The 12,260-nt window shown below is 39.6% G+C and overlaps 1 protein-coding gene across 1 annotated transcript; it reads right to left on the bottom strand.

Moving 5' to 3' along the window:
• Positions 1–719: 719 nt before the first annotated feature.
• On the bottom strand, positions 720–2,551 carry LOC128666982 (putative nuclease HARBI1). The gene is made up of 4 exons (XM_053721827.1): positions 2,145–2,551; positions 1,785–1,863; positions 906–1,207; positions 720–816 (listed from the first exon to the last, which is right to left on the bottom strand). The coding sequence occupies exons 1-4, from the start codon at positions 2,263–2,265 to the stop codon at positions 812–814; spliced, it is 507 nt and encodes a 168-aa protein (XP_053577802.1). The 5' UTR covers positions 2,266–2,551; the 3' UTR covers positions 720–811.
• Between the last annotated feature and the right edge of the window lie 9,709 nt (positions 2,552–12,260).

Here is a 12,260-nt window from a genome sequence, read left to right as displayed (position 1 = left end):
TACTTAAATATGTAATCCTATAATCTATTTAACTTAATTATCATCTGTAATTTAATAAAACAGGAATGTTATCTTAGGAATCTACCCATTTTGAATCTGCACATGGGGAGCGCTTGATGATTGTTGTCTAAATGTAGGCAACAATCAGCAAGTGCACCACAGGTGATGAGCATTAAATGGAATGGCTCCTAAACTTAAATACATGATTGAAATAAGAAACATAAAAGGATTAAATTGATTATGAGTACATATGTAAGTTGATTGGATTTGAATGATTTATCTGGTTCATTAATGTTTTATTGTGAACACACTCTTCCTTTTTTTTTTTAAAGTGACATAAATTCCATTATTTTGCTAAAACATATATATTTAAAAGCAAATCTAATATATTTATATTCTTTATATTTCTTAATATTCTTAGTATCCTTTGATTATAGTTTTATTTAGGTAAGATCAGGAGCAGCATAGAACCTATGTTGGAGCTGTTTATTGTTGCCAACATACAGTATATATCCTGTCTGTCATTGGTTCACCCATGTACTCAATTTTATTAACCAGGAGTGCATAGCTGCTCTTTAAATAATTATACCAAGAGAACAAAGTCATATTTGGAATATAATTAAAATGATATTTTAGATAATTATGTTATACATAAATCATAAGATGAATGCATTGATTAGTACATAGCTGGAAATAAAGAAACATTCACCATGACTATATTTGAGTAAAGTATACATTTATTTAGGGAAAATGTGGTAAATATAGGGATGAGGAGAGAGGGAGGGGAGTGGTATTCCATTTCTGAGAATCTTCAATCTGTAAAACATTAAAAGAAACAAATGTGTATTATTAAAAAACATAATCATAAATAACTAAAAGGTCTCATTACAATACTATAAAAATACCTGAAAAGAATTCTTGAATAGTTGCAGATCTCTCCAAATGGGCATTGAGGGGTTGGGGATGATTAATTACATCAGGCTCAAAGATTTCACCTGGGGGCTGTGGTGTTGGAAGTAAGTCGTTCAACATCCCATGCTCCTGTGCCATGTTGTGTAGACAGCAACATGCCACTATGATTTTAATAGCTTTTTCCGGACTGAATTGGAGATCCCCCCCTGATCTGTCCAGGCAGCGAAAGCGCATTTTTAGAACACCAAACAGTCGTTCTATTATAGCACGTGTTCGGATATGTGCTTCATTATATCTGTATTAAAAGAACAAGAAATATGATTATAATATATAATGTGAAGACAAATCAAATACTAATGAGCTAACTACATTCCTGGTTTGATCTTATAAATCTTTAAACCATTTTATATATATATAAATATATTTATATTGAAGCAGAGAGATTTATAAATGCTTCACTGATAATAGATGATTTGTATTTTGACTGTCCCTTTAAAGGCACTCAGTACAACATTGTTATGTCTGTGATAGTGATATATACACACACACACAAGATAATCAAGCAACAAATGTATGTGCACAAACACAGATATATAGCTTAATAAAGGGGCAGGAGCCCCGAAACGTTGCTCAATAAAGGTGCTGTTGCTCCACATAGAGTGCTACCTGTGTGTTCTATTTCATTACATTTACTGGGACTTTGGAAAAGGAGGTCCTCCAGGTTTGCACCTACATTCACCCAAGAGTGATTTAAAGGGACATTCCTATGAAGTGTGTACTGGTCCTACTTTTCTACAGATTATAGTGAGCATTTTGCAAGGCACAATCAATATTTCTGACACACATGAGCAGAAAATAAATATATATTTTACCTTAATTCAGCAGGCCCAACAACCTGGTTCTCTTTCAATGGTGTCCAAATCCATTTTTTAAGAGGATATGCAGAATCTGCTAAAATATGAATGCATAGATATACAGTATATATATATATAGATATAGATAGATAGATAAACACACATCTTTCCATAAAGCAATGTATGACATAAAATAATGTTATGCATATGTCTTACTATGACATAGTTAATATATATCTTTTAAATGATTAACAATTTATTTATTTAATCAATTTCACCCCCTTAGACACATACATAAAGGATTATAAAGCAATGAAACAATAAAATGTCAAAATATTGAACACATGAAGGCATCATAATATATACATAAACACTTACCGAGGAGATGTCCTTCAGGCATTTGATTTGTCTCAAACAATCTCCACACACCAGAATTCCTGAGGATGTAGGCATCATGGCTACTTCCTGGGAACCCTGCCACAACATTTAATATGCGCATGTTTGCATCACATATAATCTGCACATTTAAGGAGTGGAAGTGTTTCCTATTTCTAAATATTATCTCCCTGCGCACAGGGGGTCTTAGGGCAATATGAGTGCAGTCAATGGCCCCAAGGACATTGGGTATGCCACCTAAAAGAAAAAAGTCCCTCTTAACATCACGCCAACCTCTGGGTGATGTGGGGAAAAAAATAAATTTTCTGCAATTATCATAAAGTCCATCAATAACTTTTGAAAGATGCTTAGAAAGAGTGGACTTATGCACCCCAGTTACAATGCCCCCTGTCACCTGAAAGGATCCAGAAGCCAAAAAATGAAGTGCCCCTAGTAGTTTGGTCATTCCAGGGACAGCCCTGCTTGAATAGCCCTGGCTTTCCAGCCTATCTTGCAACAGGGCATATAACTGATATATTTTCTCCCTGTTGAGCCTGAAACTTTCAAACACCTGCTGCTCATTCAGGGTTTCTATATCCAGCCTCACTCTGGGGATGTCAGGCCTACGCTGTCTAACTTCAGCATTGTCAGCTTCTCTCTCACCCTGCATTTTGAAATATCTGTTCTGAGGTTAGGCTAGGTGTGCTCTTTTTTTATAGCTGTGTGTTGCTTGTTAACATATGTGAAACTGGTGATTGCAATGAATAACATGGGGGGGAGGGCTTATCTTCATCTCATCTAATCCTTAATTTAATGAACAGTTTGAAAGTATATACTTACTCATGACTTTTATTTTTGATATGAACTATAATTTCAACATATATGTAGTTACATATCGGAAATTCAAAGACACTGAATGTAATTATTATATTTTTCAATTTAAATATATCAGCCTTTATCATAACAGTTAAAAGTAATTATTAAAATTATATGATTTATATAGGTCAAATATATATATACAATTATCATACATATATACATGTAGGAGAAGATTATTATTAGATAAAATTATATTTCTATATGTAATTTTTTTGTGATTTGCAATTTCAATGAGAAACAGGCCTCAAAAAGCTCTTTTTTCCTCCTTTACACCTAGTTGAGCTGGGGGTAATATGTCTCAATGTATCGACAGCCTCCGACAGTGTATTAACGGTTAGCGATTTCAATGGAAACCTGGTATAATTTATCGATTAACGGCTTCTATTACTTTCTATGGGACGCGAAAATCTTTTCGGCAGCCGAAGTCCGGAAGCCGATATTAAGGTATAACGCGCCATTGGAAACAGTCGTTAAACGCTATTGCTTTCGACAGCATATTTAACGGTTTGCGAGTGCACGCAAACTGAATTACGACTCAATGGAAGCGAGGCCTTAGGCCTCGCTTCCATTGAGTCGTTAAAAATGGAGCCGTAAGCTACCGAAGCGGCCGACAGCTAAAAGTAATTTACGGCTGCAATTTAGTACCAGGTTTCCATTGAAAAGATTAGCGTGTTGCGCGCAGTCGCTCTTTTCGCGTAGCTGTAAGTTAACGTTGTGTTAACGCTTCCATCTGACGTCGGATTTCTTGAAAATCAATTAGTTGCTAAGGTAACCCGACCTTACGCTATAGAATTTACGTTTAACGTCCGTGCTTCTTACCTGTGATCGCCTCTCAAGAAAAATAAAAAAACACTTATCCATATTTTTAATAATCAAATACTATTTTCTAATATAATTATATTTAACACTTCATAAATATAAGTAATATTTATTGCTGCCCTAGGCATAGGTCTAGTTTGCATTCTGTAGATATGTTCTTGCATATATTATTATATTTAAATATATACTGATATTTCTATTAGAATATAAGTTCAACTATTTCTATACATGAGACAACAATAAATATTACTTATAACAATTTATTTCTACATTAAAACACTTGCATTATATGCAAGTTTTATCATTTCAATAGAAAATAGGTCTCAAAAAGCACAATTTTCCTCCTTTACACCTAGTTGAGCTGGGGGTAATATTTCTCAATGTATCGACAGCCTCCGACAGTGTTTTAACGGTTAGCGCTTTCAATGGAAACCTGGTATAATTTATCGATTAACGGCTTCTATTACTTTCTATGGGACGCGAAAATCTTTTCGGCAGCCGAAGTCCGGCAGCCGATATTGAGGTATAACGCGCCATTGGAAACAGTCGTTAAACGCTATTGCTTTCGACAGCATATTTATCGGTTTGCGAGTGCACGCAAACTGAATTACGACTCAATGGAAGCGAGGCCTTAGTCGGCATAACTCTCCCCTCGTTGTCTGGTGAAATATGTTCAATTTGTACAGATTGACTTTTATTTAAAGTAGCATCAATACAGTTAGTACATAAATTTCTATTGGGCTCCACTTTGGCATTAGCACATATAGCACATGTATCTTCCTCTGAATCAGACATGTTTAACACACTAGCAATTAACTAGCAACTTGGAAATGCTTTTTAAGTAATTTACAATAATATGAAAACGAACTGTGCTTATAAGAAGCACAGAAAAAATTATGACAGTTGAAAATAACTAAGTTATAGCATCAAATCTTTGTAAGAAATAAACAATTTTAGCAAAGGATTGTTCCCATTAGCAAGGATAACTAACCCTGGCACAGAAAAAATACACAAAAAAACGTTTTTTATCACAGTAAACTACACTCTTCACAGCTCTGCTGTGATGATTACCTCCCTCAAACAAGGCTTTGGAGATCTCTGAGTTCTGTAGAGATGAACCGGATCATGCAGGAAGAAAATGAACCTCTGACTGAGATTTTTTGATGCGTAGTAAAAGCGCCAAAAATGGCCCCTCCCCCTCACACATAACAGTGAGAGAGATCAGTGAACTGCTTTAAATTAAACAAAACTATTGCCAAGTGGAAAAAATAGTGCCCAAAACATTTTTTCACCCAGTACCTCAGAGAAATAAACGTTTTTACATGCCAGCAAAAAAACGTTTAACCTCAATAAATGAATTGTTATTTAAAACCTATTGCAAGTCCCTGCAAATTAGGTTAAGTCTATGCATACAGTATAATCCAGTGAAGTACCATCCCCCAGAATACTGAAGTGTAAAATATACATACATGACAGCCTGATACCAGCTACATCTACTGCATTTAAGGCTGAGTTTACATTATAACGGTATGGCAGGATTTTCTCATCAATTCCATGTCAGAAAATAACAAACTGCTACATACCTCTTTGCAGATTAATCTGCCCGCTGTCCCCTGATCTGAAGTTTACCTCTCCTCAGATGGCCGAGAAACAGCAATATGATCTTAACTACTCCGGCTAAAATCATAGAAAAAAACTCAGGTAGATTCTTCTTCAAATTCTACCAGAGAATGAATAACACACTCCGGTGCTATTATAAAATAACAAACTTTTGATTGAAGGTAATAAACGAATTAAATCACCACAGTCCTCTCACACATCCTATCTATTCGTTGGGTGCAAGAGAATGACTGGAGGTGACGTAGAGGGGAGGAGCTATATAGCAGCTCTGCTGGGTGAATCCTCTTGCACTTCCTGTAGGGGAGGAGATAATATCCCAGAAGTAATGATGACCCGTGGACTGACCACACTTAACAGGAGAAATATTTAGTTGCTTTTAAATAGAACTTTAAAGCACGAACCACATCAAGATTGTGCAACAGTCGTTCCGTCTTAGAAACTGGATTAGGGCACAGAGAAGGAACAATGATTTCCTGGTTAATATTCTTATTAGAAACCACCTTTGGAAGGAAACCAGGTTTAGTACGCAAAACAACCTTATCTGCATGGAACACCAGATAGGGTGCATTACACTGTAAAGCAGACAATTCTGAAACTCTTCGAGCAGAAGAAATAGCTACTAAAAACAAAAAACTTTCCAAGATAATAACTTAATATCTATGGAATGCAAAGGTTCAAACGGAACCCCTTGAAGAACTGAAAGAACTAAATTTAGACTCCATGGAGGAGTCACAGGTCTGTAGACAGGCCTGATTCTAACTAGGGCCTGTACAAACGCCTGAACGTCTGGTACAGCTGCCAGACGCTTGTGTAACAGGATAGACAGAGCAGATATCTGTCCCTTTAAGGAACTAGCTGACAGACCTTTCTCCAATCCTTCTTGGAGAAAAGACAATATCCTTGGAATCCTAACTTTACTACACGAGTAACCCTTGGATTCACACCAACAAAGATATTTCCGCCATATCTTGTGGTAAATTTTCCTAGTGACAGGCTTTCTGGCCTGTATCAGAGTATCTATAACTGAATCAGAGAAACCCCGCTTAGCTAGGATTAAGCGTTCAATCTCCAAGCAGTCAGCTGCAGAGAAACTAGATTTGGATGCCTGAAAGGACCTTGGAGTAGAAGATCCTGCCTCGATGGCAGTTTCCATGGTGGGACCGATGACATGCCCACTAGGTCTGCATACCAAGTCCTGCGTGGCCACGCAGGTGCTATCAGAATTACTGAAGCCTCTCCTGTTTGATTCTGGCTATCAGCCGAGGTAGAAGAGGAAATGGTGGAAAGACATAAGCTAGACTGAATGACCAAGGCGCTATTAATGCATCTATCAATGCCGCCTTGGGATCCCTGGATCTGGATCCGTAAAGGGGAAGTTTGGTGTTCTGACGGGACGCCATCAGCTCCAACTCTGGAATGCCCCAAAGCTGAGTTAGTTGAGCAAAAACCTCCGGGTGGAGTTCCCACTCCCCGGATGAAAAGTCTGACGACTTAAAAAATCCGCCTCCCAGTTGTCTACTCCTGGGATGTGAATTGCAGATAGATGGCAGGAGTGATCCTCCGCCCATTTGATAATCTTGGAAACTTCCTTCATCGCCAGGGAACTCTTTGTTCCCCCCTGATGATTTATGTACGCTACAGTCGTGATGTTGTCCGACTGGAATCTGATGAATTTGGCCTCTGCTAGTTGAGGCCATGCCTGGAGCGTATTGAATATCGCTCTCAGCTCCAAAATGTTTATCGAGAGAAGAGATTCTTCCCGAGACCATAGCCCCTGAGCCTTCAGGGAGTTCCAGACCGCACCCCAGCCTAACAGACTGGCATCGGTCGTGACAATGATCCACTCCGGTCTGCGGAAACTCATTCCCTGAGACAGGTGATCTTTTCTGGTCCATTTGAATTTGAGGAGACAAATCTGCGTAATCTCCATTCCACTGATTGAGCATGCACAGCTGCAGTGGTCTGAGATGGATTCGGGCAAAAGGGACTACGTCCATTGCCGCGACCATTAACCCAATTACTTCCATGCACTGAGCCACGGAAGGCCGAAGAATGGAATGAAGAACTCGGCAAGTATTTAACAGTTTTGACTTCTTGACCTCTGTCAGAAAGATTTTCATTTCTACCGAGTCTATTAACGTTCCCAGAAAAGGAACCCTTGTGAGCGGGGACAGAGAACTCTTTTCTACGTTCACCTTCCACCCGTGAGACCTTAGAAAGGCCAGAACGATTTCTGTATGAGCCTTGGCTCTGTGAAAGGACGACGCCTGTATTAATATGTCATCCAGGTAAGGTGCTACTGCAATGCCCCGCGGTCTTAGTACCGCTAGAAGGGACCCTAGCACCTTTGTGAAAATTCTGGGAACCCGAAAGGAAGGGCCACAAACTGGTAATGTTTGTCCAGAAAGGCGAACCTTAGGAACTGATGGTGATCTTTGTGGATAGGAATATGCAGATACGCATCCTTTAGATCCACGGTAGTCATATATTGACCCTCCTGGATCATCGGCAAGATTGTCCGAATGGTTTCCATCTTGAAAGACGGAACTCTTAGGAACTTGTTTAGAATTTTTAGGTCCAGGATTGGCCTGAAAGTTCCCTCCTTTTTGGGAACTATGAACAGGTTTGAGTAAAAGCACAGTCCTTGTTCTGCAATAGGAACTGGGTATATCACTCCCATTTTTAGAAGATCTTCTACACAGCGTAAGAACCCCTGTTTCTTTATTCGGTCTGAAGACAAATGAGAAATGTGGAACCTTCCCCTTGGGGGAGAATCCTTGAATTCTAGAAGGTACCCCTGAGCAACTATTTCTAATGCCCAGGGATCTGGAACGTCTCTTGCCCAAGCCTGAGCGAAGAGAGAAAGTCTGCCCCCTACTAGATCTGATCCCGGATCGGGGGCTACCCCTTCATGCTGTCTTGGTAGCAGGAGCAGGCTTCTTGGCCTGTTTACCCTTATTCCAGCCCTGCAAGGGTTTCCAGGTTGCTTTGGGCTGGGAAGCGTTATCTTGCTTTGCGGCAGCAGAGGTTGTGGCAGATCCGCTCCGGAAGTTGCGAAAGGAGCGAAAATTAGCTTTGTTTTTGGCCTTGAATGGCCTATCTTGTGGAAGGGCATGGCCCTTGCCTCCAGTGATATCTGAAATAATTTCTTTCAGCTCTGGGCCGAAAAGGGTTTTCCCCTTGAAGGGAATGTTTAACAGTTTCATCTTGGACGACACATCCGCCGACCACAATTTGAGCCAAAGTGCTCGTCGCGCCATGACGGCAAAACCAGAGGTTTTTGCCGCTAATTTAGCTGATTGGAGCGCGGCATCAGTGATAAAAGAATTAGCCAGTTTTAAAGCGTGAATTCTATCCATGACCTCATCGTATGAAGTCTCCCTCTGGAGCGATTCCTCCAGAGCCTTGAACCAAAAGGCCGCTGCAGTAGTTACAGGAATAATGCAGGTGATTGGTTGAAGCAGAAAACCTTGCTGAACAAAAATTTTCTTTAGTAAGCCCTCCAATTTTTTATCCATAGGGTCTTTGAAAGCACAACTGTCCTCTATTGGTATAGTTGTACGCTTAGCCAATGTTGAAACAGCCCCCTCTACCTTAGGGACCGTCTGCCACGCGTCCCTCCTGGGGTCATTTATGGGGAACATTTTCTTAAAGATAGGTGGGGGAACAAAGGGTACACCTGGTCTCTCCCACTCCTTAGTCACAATATCCGCCACCCTCTTAGGGATCGGAAATGCCTCAGTGTATACAGGTACCTCTAAGTATCTGTCCATTTTACACAATTTTTCAGGGACCACCATGGGGTCACAATCGTCTAGCGTAGCCAAAACCTCCTTAAGCAGTACGCGGAGGTGTTCCAGCTTAAATTTAAACGCTAAGGAATCTGACTCTGTCTGCTGAGAAACTTTCCCTGTGTCAGAAATTTCTCCCTCAGACAGCCCTTCCCTCACTGCTACCTCTGAGTTTTGTGAGGGTGCTACAGATACATTATCCAAAGCTTAAGATGGCTCATCCTCTATGTTTAACACTGAGCTATCGCGCTTTCTTGGAAAAACTGGCAGTTTGGATAAAAAAGCTGCAAGGGAATTATCCATTACTGCCGCTAATTGCTGTAAGGTAACAGGGGGCAATGCGCTAGAGGTACTAGGCATCGCTTGCGCGGGCGTAACGGACGTAGACACGTGGGGGGAGGAAGGAGGACTATCCTCATTACCCTCCGTTAAAGAATCATCTTGGGCAGCATTTTGTATTGTCACTGGATGATCTTTGAAATGTTTAGATGCTTGTGCACACTTTAAACATAAGTGTAAAGGGGATATTGCCATGGCTTTTGAACATAAAGAACAAGGTCTATCTGAAGACTCAGACATGTTTGACAGACTCAGAAAACACTAAAAGGTTGAAAAAAATACTTTTTGAAAAAACGTTACTGTCTCTTTAAATAATAAAAAGGCACACACTTTTTACCAAATCATCAAAAAACATCCGATCTTAATGAAATTTTCACCACATGATCCTCATGCCTTGAAATGATTGCACACAAGTTTTCAAATCGTTTAACCCCTTAATGCCCAAACCGGAGCAAAATGAGTAAAAAAAAACAGTTTAATCCACTACAGTACTCTGCCACAGTCTTTGCCGTGGCTTTACCTTCCTTTAGGGTTATTTGCAGGAGTAAATGAAGCCTCTCTGAAGTCCTCCAGTACTCTCAAGGCTCTGCACATGAAGCTGCGTGGAGCTGTGTTCCAAACTAACTGCGCAATTGAGGCGCGAAAATGTGGCCTCCTCCTTCTCACTCTAGAGATATTGGGCCTTTCTGAGTCAAAATAGCTGTCTATTACAATGTCAGGCGTAAAAATACCCCAAAAAGTGTTTGCAAACGCTTAAAAACGTTGAATCACATCAGATTACTCTAATAAAGGAATCGATTAGCCCATTAAGTGTCTGTCAGTATTAAGCCCTTAAGTGAAACCCTCTTTCTATACTGTGTCTGAGAAAATGGCTTACCTCCCTCATCGGATATCTGTCAGTTTTCTAGCACTACCAGGTCTTGTTAGAAAATATGACTGAAACATACCTCAAGCAGAATAAGCCTGCAACTGTTCCCCCCAACTGAAGCTCTCCTGTATTCAACAGTCCTGCGTGGGAACAGCAATGGATTTTAGTTACAACATGCTAAAATCTTTTTCCTCTCAGCAGAATCTTCATCACTTTCTGCTGCAGAGTAAATAGTACAAACCGGCACTATTTTAAAATAACAAACTTTTGATTGAGGAAGTAAAAACTACAAATCTAACACCACATACTCTTTACCATCCCCGTGGAGATGCTACTAGTTAGAGCGGCAAAGAGAATGACTGGGGGGGCGGAGCCTGAGGGGAGCTATATGGACAGCTTTGCTGTGTGCTCTCTTTGCCATTTCCTGTAGGGAATGAGAATATCCCACAAGTAAGGATGAATCCGTGGACTGAATACACAAAGTAAGAGAAAAGAGGTGGCCTTCAAGGGCTTAGAAATTAGCATGAGCCTACCGTGGTTTAACTTTCAACTAAGAATACCAAGAGAACAAAGCAAAATAGATGATAAACGTGAATTGGAAACATGTTTAAAATTACATGCCCTATCTGAATCATGAAAGTTTAATTTTGACTAGACTGTCCATTTAAAATATCCATACTCACATTCCTTACTCCTAATTAGTATGAATGTAAAAAAAATAAAAAAATAAAATTAACCCTTTAGTGACCACAGCACTTTTCAATTTTCTTACCGTTTGGGACCAGGGCTATTTTTACATTTCTGCGGTGTTTGTGTTTAGCTATAATTTTCCTCTTACTCATTTACTGTATCCACACATATTATACACCATGTTTCTCGCCATTAAATGGACTTTCTAAAGATACCATTATTTTCATCATATCTTATAATTTACTTTAAAAAAAAAATACAAAATATGATGAAAAAATTGAAAAAAACTGACTTTTTTCTAATTTTGACCCCCAAAATCTGTTACACATCTACAACCACCAAAAAACACCCATGCTAAATAGTTTCTAAATTTTGTGCTGAGTTAAGAAATACCCAATGTTTACATGTTCTTTGCTTTTTTTGCAAGTTATAGGGCAATAAAACATAATTTATGCTTACCTGATAAATTCCTTTCTTCTGTTGTGTGATCAGTCCACGGGTCATCATTACTTCTGGGATATTATCTGCTCCCCTACAGGAAGTGCAAGAGGATTCACCCAGCAGAGTTGCTATATAGCTCCTCCCCTCTACGTCACCTCCAGTCATTCGACCAAAGACCAACGAGAAAGGAGAAGCCAAGGGTGTAGTGGTGACTGAATTATAATTTAAAAAATATGTACCTGCCTTAAAAAACAGGGCGGGCCGTGGACTGATCACACAACAGAAGAAAGGAATTTATCAGGTAAGCATAAATTATGTTTTCTTCTGTTATGTGTGATCAGTCCACGGGTCATCATTACTTCTGGGATACCAATACCAAAGCAAAAGTACACGGATGACGGGAGGGATAGGCAGGCTCATTAAACAGAAGGAACCACTGCCTGAAGAACCTTTCTCCCAAAAATAGCCTCCGAAGAAGCAAAAGTGTCAAATTTGTAAAATTTGGAAAAAGTATGAAGCGAAGACCAAGTTGCAGCCTTGCAAATCTGTTCAACAGAGGCCTCATTCTTAAAGGCCCAAGTGGAAGCCACAGCTCTAGTGGAGTGAGCTGTAATTCTTTCAGGAGGCTGCTGTCCAGCAGTCTCATAGGCTAAACGTATTATGCTACGAAGC

Source organism: Bombina bombina, chromosome 7 (genome assembly GCF_027579735.1).
Source record: "Bombina bombina isolate aBomBom1 chromosome 7, aBomBom1.pri, whole genome shotgun sequence".
NCBI classification, from domain to species: Eukaryota; Metazoa; Chordata; class Amphibia; order Anura; family Bombinatoridae; genus Bombina; species Bombina bombina.
The sequence above is the reverse complement of the archived record's forward strand: the minus strand, read 5'-3'. Positions and strand labels throughout refer to the sequence as shown.